Below are 13,284 nucleotides of genomic sequence, written 5' to 3'. Positions count from 1 at the left end.
ACAGATGAGACGTGGGCTCGTAATGGGGCGGTGACAGTGTCTTCATAAATCCTGAGTTTGCTAACCAATGCTCCCACCTTGTCCTCTCCCTCCCTCCATTGCAGCGTTGCTAAGTAGCGGGAATACATTTCTGGCCCGAGTCGTGCAAACTTTAACCACATTTGGGAGGTGCACTGTACGGCATCTGGACTCTTAGGGAATCTTTCATCCTCTGAAAAGATTATCTCCAGTACAGCTAACTCCCTTAAGCACCGGATACCTTGTTCCATCGTGTTCCACTGTCCTTGCTGTACGTGGAGGTCCTCCTTGCAAAGGTATCTCTCCCTCACACTGGACAACAGTCGCCGCCAGAGGCTGAGAGTTTCCTGCCTCCTTCCAATCCCCTGATCAATGACTACATCTCGAGACAGGGATCCCAGCTGTCTGGCTTCACTCCCATCTAGGATCGTATCGTTAGCTGCGGCATCCCAGATTCGGAGCAGCCAGGTCAGAATGGACTCGTTCGCCTGTCGTGTGAACTCTCTCCGGAGCTCACGTAGCTCACCCAGGGATAGGGACCGAGTGATTATTTCTGGCTCTGTCTCCTCCGGTGGATGTGAAGGTCCCGCCTCTTCGTCATCATTTGCTATGCGAACTGATTTAGTCTTTGATTTCCTTTTCTGGACAGGGGCGACTGCTATTGGTTTTGCTTGTTCTTCTGGCTCCTCGATGGTTTGTGTGGACACGGTGCTGGTTGGTTCATTTCTTTCTCCCTCTGACTCAGCTGTGGTTTGGGTGGACGTGGTGCCTGCGGATTTGGTCCTTCTCTCCTCGCCCTGACAGTGCTGTATCATGTCAAGCAGTGCCCGGTAGGCAGTGGCCAGGGCCCAGCAGGTTGCTGTGAGCTGGCCATCTCTGGAGCTGCCAGAGCATTTTTCCTTCACCAGTCTTATCATGCTAACAGGATCCTGCAGTTGTTCAGGGGTGAATTTCCAGATCATTGGAGGAGAAAACTTTTCCAAATACTGGCTGATGTCCTCCCACTTCCCGTGCCACTCAGCATTATCTGCTCCCAGGGCAGGTGTCCAACCAACCTCCCTAAAAGGCACTTTTCTGACCCTAAACATGGTGTACACAGTACAGAGCAGACAGAGCAACACTAACAATAACATTATGCTGTCCTTAACATCAAAAGGGAACTCAATATTTTCAAAAACTGTTTTAGCAGGTCTGAAGGGGAAGAAGGAGGTGGGAGGCTGGAAACCATCCACCCCTGTTCCCCCAAAAAGCTGGGTACGATTTTTAATGAGGCCCCAGAGGTAGCAACCCAAACCAGGACAGGCAAACAGGACTGAATACACATTTACAATGAAACTCATTGCTTCTGATGTTAGAATGACATAAACATAATATACTAATAAAGCAATTTGGATCCCTCTCCCTGGTCTTAAAGAGAGCATCAAAACAGGCAAATAATACGCCATCTGTGGAAATATGAACAGGCTCAAATACAACATCCATGTGAGTGCATCAAACAACATGGTGATCAGGGAGTTTCTATATTCAAATAGACAAATGCTTCAAATGAAATTGTGATTCTGACTTCTCTCTCTCTGCCCCACGTTGGGCGCCAAAATGTGCTGGTTTAAAAGTTAACCAGCAGGGGGAATGAACCCAACTCAAAGGAGAGATTATAAGTCAGAATAACAATTTATTAAAATAATACAGTAAGTACAATAATACAAACAAACAATTGGTCTCAACCCACAAAAACCCAAATGTATAACCCAGTACCCTGGGGCCTGAACAAAGTGGTGTTCCTTGGGCCCTGTTTGAGTCCAAAGTAAAGGGAGAGGGGAAGAACCTGCTGGTGGGAGAGCTGCTGCAGTCTGGCCAGAACTGGTGATCGCAGTCCAGTGGTGGTCTAAGTCTGGTTGAGAGCAATGAGATGCAGCCGTCCTCTGGATCCCACGAGTGGGTTGAAAAAATGTTCCAAAACTCCAAGATTATATATCCTCCAGTTCAGGCAGGAATGCTTGGTACTCCCCTCAGGGCGGGGAGTTCACAAAGGGTGTGAGGACAGAAACATCCTTCTATCTCACAGGCCTCTTAACACCTAGTTTATAGCCTGAGGAGTCAGGCTCTATGGGTAGAGGGTGCGAATAGTCTATTGACAACAATAGTCTAGTTTCTGGGAAATGACATGGAATGCTATAGAATACAGTTTTGGGTTACACCCACCATGCTCTATGGGCAGAGGGTGCGAATAGTCTATTGACAACAATAGTCTAGTTTCTGGGAAATGACATGGAAGGCTATAGAATACAGTTTTGGGTTACACCCACCATGATGAACTGATCTCAGCTGTCCTAACTAGGACACACATGATAACTAATTTGCAAAGAAACCGAGAAACTTATCTCCAGGGTGGGAAGAACCTATCTATAAAAAGGTATCCCCACAAAGCCTGGGTGGTGCCTCTGGACACCCCATCAGCTGGATCAATGCTGGTTGGTTGGTTGGTTTGTTTCTTTCTTTCTTTCTATCTCTCTATTTTTTTCTCTCTTTCACCTCACTCTCTCCTCCCTTTCACCTCACCACTTATTCAAAATCCAGTGCTTTGTAGTTATACTATAAGGGACTAATACCAATTTCTATAATGTCTATAATTTACTAATAAAACTTTTTAAATCTTTATGGACCATCTGACTTTTGTCGTTCCTTTTTGACAATAGGTATCTATGAATTTGCTTGGATGCCACATTCCCCCAAAATAACAGTAAATAGAAAACAGGTATTTTGCTTACTTTTACAAAAAATCTCTGGAATACTCTGTTTCAATTTAAGAAGGATTTTTTTTTCTGTGTTAAATAAAACTACATATTTGTAGTTCCTCAGATAAATAAATACAAGGCTAAATAATTCTCAAGACTCTAGATTACAAAAATTTTGGGAGCAGAGACTACTCTATAAATATGCAGTGTACCCACTGCTGTAAGAATGAGCAAAAGCAAACAGTTATTATCAAGTCAATTGCCATAATATTTTGGATCACACCAGAAATATTGACTAGCTTTTGCTGAAATCACCTCAGACACTGACTTGCCCATAAAGAAAAGAAAATTTGAAAGCTGACCAGTTCTACTGAATTACTGAAGGTCATCAGGACAGAAGACTGAACCTTGTAATCTCATAACTATTTAGTACCAAGGTCTATAACACAAAACTTGCTGTTTTCTGGTCCAAACAAAATGTGTGTCTTTTTTTTTATCTTTGGCACATAGGGTTATATGTAATATATTTAAGAAAAGAAAAAAGTTGTATTCAAACTGCCTTGGAGAAAGAAAGAGAAAATTATATGTATTAGATGATAGCAACAACATGTACAGAACTGAGAAACACTAGTGATGAAAACTGTATAAAACAGAAAATTGTAACTACAGGTCTTAAAAGACTAGGCTCCCTCTGCTGTCAAAAATGCTCTCCAGGGATGTACTTAAAGGCAGGTGTACACTGTACCATGGCAACTAGAGAGCAGCAATTCCTTAAAAAACATCAAGAGAATTCTGCAAAGGAGTTCACCTTAATACATCCAATATATACTGGACCTAATGGCAGTTCCTGCAACGTCATCCTTCATCCAGTGCACAGCTGACCCAGCTAAATAATCAAAATATTCATCCAGCTAAAAAGTTCTTGCACAGCACAAAGTAATGATTCAATACCATCAGTGAAAGCATACCTCAATTGTCAAGGCTTTAGAGAAAGTAATAGAAGTCATCAGAAATGAAGTTTCAGACCTGAGGAAATGCTGCAGCTCTCAGCCTACATCTACATAGATGGGTGTAGCTAAGCATGAATGTTCTCTGCCTGAGTTTTGAGATGGTTAACTATAAATCAGGACTATCTGTAGAGTTAGAGAGATGCACTAACATAGCACTTCCCTAAAGCAAGTATACTCTGCATTTCAGCTGTGTCTCATAGCTTATGACACTATGATGTCATCTTATTTTTGTATCTGACATGAAGGCCCAAAACAGTTCATATCCAGACATCTCACAATCTATTTGCTTCTGCCTGTATTTGTCTTCATATATATTTGCATTCCCGTACTGCTACAGCCCACATATTAATGACTAAGCCATAACATTTCCCAGACATTTCAGCGGAAATCTTAGTTTGTACAGCAGAAAAAGACACCATGATAATTCCTGCATGAATGTAGTGCATTTTTATCACTGAGCATTTTACAGTAAAGTTATGCTAAGTTATGCTAATTGTCAGGCTTGAGGATTGGTGATTTAAAAACACAAGATGCTTTTTCAGCTGAAACACTTTCACAGCACAAACACATGCTAGATTATCTCCTCTACTTATAAAAAGACATTCTTAATTATTTATTTTCACCCCATTTTACAATATAGACACCTTCAATTCCCATACCAAGAATTTTGCGTTTTAAACTCTATAACTACCACATGGTAGAGATTTAATAAACATAGCTCTTCCCAAAAACTACTCTGTTATTTCTCATCCTGCCTCAACTTTGCTCTTTAAGTTTAACAAATAATTTTAAATTTTACTTGTAGCTATTCTGTTTTGAAGATGATTTTATATACATTCCTGCATGAAAATAGACATTTTAATGGCTATATGTAAAGTAAAAATATTTTACAGATTTTTCTGTAAATTAAATCTTTCTAGTTATAAACTAGTCCACAAAAATATTTCTATACATTTCGGGTTTCTTCATATTATAAATATTGACAGAAAGACCTATCTAGATTATCCATAATAAAATATTTATACATTACATTATACCTGCTGGTGATACATTATTTTATACTTGTTTGTAAGCAATTAAGCAACCAATGAAACTTACTGATACATTAATTTGATGGTGTGATATTATGGGGGCAAATTAAGTGGCAAATCTGTTGTAAGATTTTAATTATAAAACAACTGCTATGGAGAGCATTTCTATACAGTAAGCAGAGTATGGAAATAAATTAACAACTAATGTTGGCTGTAAGAGTCAAGCATTATAAGCTGCCCTTTTCAAAATCTAAATGAATAATTTGAGTCACTGTGAAAGAAAGCAAGAAAAAACCCCTACCCTGCATGTAAATAAGGCATGGTAGCTATTTCGAGATTAACATTAGACAGGAAATAATTTCCTTCTCTCATTGGGGATGAACTAATCTGTTCTGGTTTTCACTTTCACCTTGAATCTCAAGCCAAGGGTAATTTTAGCAACACCCCAAATTTAGTAACACCCAAAAATTTAGTAACAACCCCAACAGACATATGTGGGCAGATACTTTTAGGTAAGAGAGCAGTCACTATTCCTGACTTTCTCTCAAAATACCTAAGCCTTCCACTACTTGCTTTTCTCTCTCTACTGAAACAAAGCCAGTTAACCTTAATTTTTGTCACTCACTTTGTCAGAGTTAAGGCAAGGAACAAAAAAATGCTGACTGGGCTTAGTGAAAGAGATATACAACAACACGTTCAGATATAAATTAACCTGCATTGCTTTGTTATATTTCCTAGGTTAAGATTAATCTCCCCTTACTTTATCTGTCTAAAAGTACTATGTCTAGTCTTATCTTGCCTGGTCTCCCTGAAGACTCAGTGGACCTACTATATCGTTTAACAGCTACTTGTGAAAGAATTGCCTGGGAGTATTTAGTTGAGAAAGACAAGTGCTATAAAATAGATAACTAAAACCGGATGGTTAAAGGTAGGTAAGATGACTCATATCTTCAATGACAGAAGATGTCTCATATTATGAAAAGATAACTATACTCTTAATACATCACTTGGGTTGAATGTCTCAGTATTATATCTATATACTTTCTACTAAGCAAGCAGAGCACAGAAGCTGGATCTGATTCAGACATCAGAGACAGGGATGTCCTCAAGGCTTACTGGTTCTGCAGTAATACAGAACACAGGCAGGTTACTTACATTTCAAAAATTTGCGTATTGCATTTCTTTTCACCAATATCTTGATACATGAATCGGATTAGTTCTCAACTCAACAGACTATATCAGTAAGGGATTATGAAATGTGCTGCTATGTGGTATTAGAGATATAACCACAAAATATTACTTCTCTGACAATGAATTGATTCCTTATGTCTAATAAATGCTTTTCATCAGCCCTTACCAAGCTAATTTAAGGTTACTGAGAAATAGCTGACAGTCATACTGTTGTTCAAAAATTAAAATAATTCTTGGTATAAGCCTATTTACTAATTCTTTATGGTTTACTCTTGTTACTATAAAAATTACTAGTTGTCTCTGAGTTTTATAAAGGCATCAATCTCTTATTATCATTATTATGAATTTGTGATCTTTTCTGATATGACTGGCATATCACTTTTTTCCACTTTTCAGAATTATCAAGAAACTTTGTTGCACTTTATTGATTCAATGATTACTGGAAGTGTTAAAAAGGTTACTTATAGGGAGTATGTGTTGTTCACAGAAGCAAGATACAGGCATAAATATCCAGGGAAGACAATATCCTGAGAAAACAAACAAGATCTTCTACAAGTGGTAGGTTGATAAGACAAAAAGTTGTATAAGACAGTAATTTAGAAGTCTATCTTCTACTATCTTCTTTTTTTTCCCCAGGTATTATGTGTTCTCATCTAAGATATACTGGGACCTGGTGTTACTGTCCCTTCCTAAATAGTTATGATCAATACAAAAAACAAGTATCTAAGATTGCTGCAGAGAAGAAAAACTACTGTGAAAAACTGGTACAAGGACAGGACAAATTATGGCATCTGAATTCTTGCTAGGACTGAAACTTTACCTTTCAAACTCAGATTGCATTACCTTAATACATCTGTTGGAAAAGATAACATAGAAATTTAGCATCATGAAAGCAAAGGTTGAAGCTATAAATTAAATTGTAAATTACTCCTTAGCTCACAAAAGACAAATCATGCCACTGCTGTTCCCTGGAGTTTGCTTTGCACTCAGGAAACTGAAATAAAGGAAACAAATTCCACTTGGTATAAGATGATGTCACTCCCATTTATCTGTTGGAAACACAACAAATTACCATGTTCCAAAATTAATTAGTATAGAAAAGAATCTCACTCCTAAAAAAGAACCATGCTAGACCTAAGCTTTACTTAAAAAATTAGTAAGCTGAAGACTAGTATTTATACAAGTTTGTGAAAGAGTAAATATTTCCATTCATCCTAGGTTTCTAAAAACACTCAAAGAGTACACTAGGATGATCACAGCATTTTTGCTTATACTCTTTCAGTTAAATATTGGCTGTTATCCTATTGGCAAGTACAGTATGAACTCCTATTCAAATGCAGGAAACATGCTAAAATGACAATGTGAAATAAGGTTTTCAAATACTGTAGAAGAACTGGACTCATAAAGCTATTTGAGTGCTCACCATCATAATGTATTCCTGTCAAAGCAGTGTGTGCTCTGCTGTAAAACAAACTAAAAATCTATCTTGATTTCTAATTAAAAGGAATTCACTACAAAGTTAATTACAAAGTATCTAGATATGAATCAGGACTTCCAGGAAATCTATTTCACACGAAAGAATTCAACATATGTGTTTCTAATTGTTTCCATGAGATTTAGAGTAAACTCTGTTCTAGCAACTACAGAGATAAGGAAAAGTGTTTTGTTCTTCCATCTATCATCATGACACTTGACTTTTCATTTACTTAAATAATAATTTCCATGTTAGAAGCCTTTGATTTCCTAAAAGTAATATTCAGAAACAAACATAGTTACAAGTATATTTGTTTCTGTAACATCAAATGCTCACATTCACTTAGACATGCTCCCTTGAAAGCAAGACAGCTCCAGTAATAATCCCAAAACTGTCCTAAAACATCATCATCAATAGCATATCTCATAAACACAGATTCATCCATGTCCCAAGGGTAGACTTACATTGATATTTTCACCCCTTACAGACACAAACTGCTAGAAGTAAAATGCTAAAGGTCATATTGCCTTCCTTCACCTCCTCCCCAGAATTCGTGTGCAGCCCAAATGCACCTCACAAAACAGCAGAAGCTACAGGGATCATCTAGAGTTCAAACTAAACCTTTGAAACAGTGACACAGTAAGACTGACACCACAAACAAAAGATTTCAAAGAAAAGGAAAGGCCTGTGACTCCGGACAGCAGTCAAGCTTATCATCACCTTGAATTACTGTCCATCACAGTAACAGAGGATAACTCCCCCAGGCAAAAGCCAGCTGGACAGTAATCATACTTTACAGTTCTCTAGTGCCTTTATCTGATGACCTCAAAATACTTGACAAACACTAATTCATTTCACCTCACAAGACTTCTGCTGCTGGCTAAATACCACTACACTCTATGTAAGGAATAACTGAGTGTCAGAGATGTAGCCCAAACTTTCAGCTAACAGTAAATTACTCTCCTTGCTAAGTACCAGTGGCAGAAAATGCATTAGTGAAGACTCCAAAGGTTTTTCAGAGATTGGTCTACTAGAACAATTACAGATTGGGCAAAGCCAGTCTCTATGAAAAGAAGATTCCAAAGTTTTCCCAGAGCTTGGTCTACCAAAGCAATAAGAGCTTGGGCAAAGCCAGTCTCTGGGAAAAGCATAACACCAAATATCCCCATGCTTTATCACCTGTGTGAGAAGCTTTGCTTCAGCCTCTGTTTCTAACTTATCCTTTGTTTTTGTACATGGTATCATGACTAGCAAGACCTTTTCTTACCAGACCAGAACCAGGCTTGCTATCCTTAAAAAAAGTAATGGGCATAGAAGAATTTGTAACCATTACCAGATTTTAAATGTCTCAGTTTTTTACACTTTAAATGTTGAGACAAAGCAGAGGTGACATGAAGATTACTGAATTAGTTTTTTTACTGTAATTCTCTTTGACTATTAATTTTTAAGTTTCACTCTCTTCTCTTTCCAGCAATCTAAAATCAAAGCTAGTGACTGGCTGGCAGTGGAAATAATATGTCTGTACAAACCTGCAAAGTGACAGCTCTTTAACAGTATTTCTAAACAACAAAACTGCATAAAAGTCAAGGATTGGATTGTAGGACAAAATCAGTGCAGGCTAAACCCACATTAAGTATTTTTTTTCTTCTAGTTACTGCTTACGCATTTAGAATCCCATCTCATCCTATCTTATCCTACTACACAGCACAATAATTATTTGGACATTCAGTTAATTTTTTATAGAATAATTATAATGCATATAAAAATATTTTCTCAGATAAGGGATATTTCTAAACATATGAGTAGTGCAAGAAGTGATATTCTAGAAAATATCAAGCTATTTGATATTTGATATCTATTGTCTTTTGAGGTAGCATATCAAATGAAACTTTTAATGTCAAGTTTTCAGCATTGTCTGAAGAGCCAATTTTGTAAAATTCCTATGAACGGACAATTTAAATGAATGGAACTAGTCATATATATAATGATTTTCATTATCAGATTAATGTCTTACATTCTCAGAAGAATTATCAAGGACTTTTCTGTGGTAATTCAATAAATGCTTGAAACCATGAGTTTCTATCTAAGGTAAACTTACTTGTTAGCTCTTAAATTACTCATACTGGAAAAAAAGTATATCCCATAAATGATAGCAATTTCTCTATCACTGCCAGTAATGTCTGATACATCATTTAATAAAAAAAAGTTAAGAGGAAGTATAAATCTATGTCTTTTACTGCAAAATGCCAAAATTGGCGATGTACTACAGAGCCTAAATAAGTCACTGGGTTGCTACCTCTGCCTGCTGTGTTCCTAAACATGAGCCATGCCTGAAATATGAAACAGGCTTGGCTATATTTTGTATCATAATATTATTCCCAGATTACAAATATTAGAAATAATATGCCAGGAGGAAAAAAACAAATTATATGATACTGTAGAAGATCACAGCTTTATTTATTATAATTTTAATGCCTTTCTATACCTCTCTTGATTGTCCAGCCTCGCTGTATAAAGTGTAATATATAAACTCATGAAAAGATGACACCAAATTTAGAATTGTTAACAATTCTAGCTATGCTCCTTAGACATAAAGTGAGAACTTCTCAAACTAGTAAATCCTCTGCAATTCAAACATCACATATTCAAATATTTAAATCAACAACAAAGGTACAAAAGACTAAATGCCTAAAACTATCTCAGAGTAAAGGTATGTCATTTATAAGGAAATAGGAATATGCTTGCAATATGATGGCAGATTTTGGTCCAATGCAAGTGGTAGTTGGTCAAAATATTTTCAATTTTACAAAAATGCTCATAAATTAAATTACAATCTATATAAACTTTTAATGTTTAGTTACAAGACAATATTGTTTGTTACTTTAAAAGGTATCCCCACAAAAAGAAGACTAGAAAATAATCATCAACAGTAGGCCAAATATTCATGGATGCCATCAGAAAGAGCAATTTTTAAAAGTTACTTACGCCTGCCGCTCCCTGTACATCTTGTTAACTTTGTCCCATTGAAAATTAAGTTGAGTCAGCTTTTCTTGTATATTTGCTGCTTCCTTTGGTGTAGCACTTTGCAAAGCCGGTGTCTTCTTACCATGAGTAATTTCTACACGACCCTGTAGTCTCCCCAGGCTATCTTTAATGCTCTGTAATATCAAGATTTTAAAAAATAAAATCAAAAGTTTGGTTTTATAAATTACAAATAATTGTTCATAAGCAAAAGAAAGCAGTGGAAAATGCTAATGAACCAATAATATTGATAATAATAACAGTTTTACAATAACCACGCATGACAACTGATATAATTCTTTTACTATGCTTTATATTTTACCCATCTGTCACTATTTTCCTACCATTGTTCTCCTTCATTGTTTGGCACTGCTGATTTTTTTTTCCATTGTTCATTTTTTTTTTCCTGGCTTTAATAAAACTACATAGTCATTTTCAATTTGTTCTAATTTACTGAACACTCTATCCAAACATTTTGAATCCACATCTAACAATACTAGTTTTGATGCAGGTTTTAAAGTGTTACTCTCTAGTAACCTTCAATGTATAAAATCTAGTATAGACAAAGTTGCTGCAGATGTGTGTAGCTACTAGGAAGAAGTTGGTAGTCTTAGAAAGCTATTATAAACCAGACAGACTTCATGGACAGTTTGAACTAAACTGAGGGGCTTCCCAGTCCATGAGTAGGGAAGCCTTTTCTCTCTCCTGCCTTTCTTTAGGTTCCATAATCTGTATCAGCTGTGACTGTTCACTTCATTTCTAATTCTACAACCCCTGATTTTTCTTAATAGAGAAATTTCTAATGTATCCACGTAGACTATACTTAGCATTTCGTCTTCATTCAGCATTTATGAATTCTGATTCTACAAATGGGTTTTAATATTTGTTTTTATTAATAAACACAGCATCCGCACCATCTCACGGCTAGACAATAAGTTCCACAATTCTTTTGTAATGAATTTGATTTAAAAACAGCATTTTAGAACCACATGTACAACAGAGTGTACTGGTATATTATTAGTAGTAGTAGTATGAAGAGACAGGGAGACAATGTTGTTGTAATTTTATAAGTAATTAAAGCTATAACACTGCATTTACTATCTTGTAAAATGTAAGAATTGAAGTCATCATGAAAATGTGAAGGCAATGCATTGAAATAATTGTATGCAAACTGCCCCCTGCCAACATCAAAAGAAAAATACCCTGGGTTTCTAAATCTCTATATACGCTATAATATAGTGTTCTTTCAAAAAAAAAAAAGAAAAGGGAAAAGAAAAGGGAAAAGGGAAGGGAAAGGAAGGGAAGGTTTGGGAAGGTTTGGGAAGGTTTGGGAAGGGAAGGTTTGGGAAGGGAAGGTTTGGGAAGGGAAGGTTTGGGAAGGGAAGGTTTGGGAAGGGAAGGGAAGGTTTGGGAAGGGAAGGTTTGGGAAGGGAAGGTTTGGGAAGGTTTGGGAAGGTTTGGGAAGGGAAGGTTTGGGAAGGTTTGGGAAGGTTTGGGAAGGTTTGGGAAGGGAAGGGAAGGTTTGGGAAGGTTTGGGAAGGTTTGGGAAGGGAAGGGAAGGGAAGGGAAGGGAAGGGAAGGGAAGGGAAGGAAGGGAAGGGAAGGGAAGGGAAGGGAAGGGAAGGGAAGGGAAGGGAAGGGAAGGGAAGGGAAGGGAAGGGAAGGGAAGGGAAGGGAAGGGTTTGGGAAGGGAAGGGAAGGTTTGGGAAGGGAAGGGAAGGGAAGGGAAGGGAAGGGAAGGGAAGGGAAGGGAAGGGAAGGGAAGGGAAGGGAAGGGAAGGGAAGGGAAGGGAAGGGAAGGGAAGGGAAGGGAAGGGAAGGGAAGGGAAGGTTTGGGAAGGGAAGGGAAGGGAAGGGAAGGGAAGGGAAGGTTTGGGAAGGGAAGGGAAGGGAAGGGAAGGGAAGGGAAGGGAAGGGAAGGGAAGGGAAGGGAAGGGAAGGGAAGGGAAGGGAAGGGAAGGGAAGGGAAGGGAAGGGAAGGTTGGGAAGGGAAGGGAAGGTTTGGGAAGGGAAGGGAAGGGAAGGGAAGGGAAGGGAAGGGAAGGGAAGGGAAGGGAAGGGAAGGGAAGGGAAGGGAAGGGAAGGGAAGGGAAGGGAAGGGAAGGGAAGGGAAGGGAAGGGAAGGGAAGGGAAGGGAAGGTTTGGGAAGGTTTGGGAAGGAAGGGAAGGTTTGGGAAGGGAAGGGAAGGGAAGGGAAGGGAAGGGAAGGGAAGGGAAGGGAAGGGAAGGGAGGGAAGGGAAGGGAAGGGAAGGGAAGGGAAGGGAAGGGAAGGGAAGGGAAGGGAAGGTTTGGGAAGGGAAGGGAAGGGGAAGGGAAGGAAGGGAAGGGAAGGGAAGGGAAGGGAGGGTTTGGGAAGGGAAGGAAGGGAAGGGAAGGGAAGGGAAGGGAAGGGAAGGGAAGGGAAGGGAAGGGAAGGTTTGGGAAGGGAAGGGAGGGAAGGTTTGGGAAGGGAAGGTTTGGGAAGGTTTGGGAAGGGAAGGTTTGGGAAGGTTTGGGAAGGGAAGGGAAGGTTTGGGAAGGGGGAAGGGAAGGGAAGGGAGGGAAGGTTGGTTTGGGAAGGGAAGGGAAGGGAAGGGAAGGGAAGGGAAGGGAAGGGTAGGGAAGGGAAGGGAAGGGAAGGGAAGGGAAGGAAGGGAGGGAAGGGAAGGGAAGAGAAGGGAAGGGAAGGGAAGGGGAAGGGAAGGGGAAGGGAAGGGAAGGTTTGGGAAGGGAAGGGAAGGGATGGTTTGGGAAGGGAAGGTTTGGGAAGGGAAGGGAAGGGAAGGGAAGGTTTGGGAAGGGAAGGGAAGGGAAGGGAAGGGAA

The 13,284-nt window shown here is 38.9% G+C and overlaps 1 protein-coding gene across 4 annotated transcripts in view; it reads right to left on the bottom strand.

Moving 5' to 3' along the window:
- Positions 1-10,599, bottom strand: part of LOC127474395 (dystrophin-like) — a 589,003-nt gene extending 578,404 nt beyond the window's left edge. For all 4 annotated transcript variants that reach the window (XM_051795060.1, XM_051795058.1, XM_051795057.1 and 1 more), the window contains exon 1: positions 10,445-10,599. In XM_051795060.1, the coding sequence (XP_051651020.1) occupies positions 10,445-10,464 (20 nt within the window). In that variant the 5' untranslated portion in view covers positions 10,465-10,599. The remainder of the gene's footprint in view (positions 1-10,444) is intronic.
- Between the last annotated feature and the right edge of the window lie 2,685 nt (positions 10,600-13,284).

This window comes from Manacus candei, unplaced genomic scaffold, assembly GCF_025592945.1.
Source record: "Manacus candei isolate 608988 ecotype Guabito, Panama unplaced genomic scaffold, ASM2559294v1 h1tg000041l, whole genome shotgun sequence".
In the NCBI taxonomy this organism is placed as follows: Eukaryota; Metazoa; Chordata; class Aves; order Passeriformes; family Pipridae; genus Manacus; species Manacus candei.
This window is presented reverse-complemented; position numbering and strand designations above follow the sequence as displayed.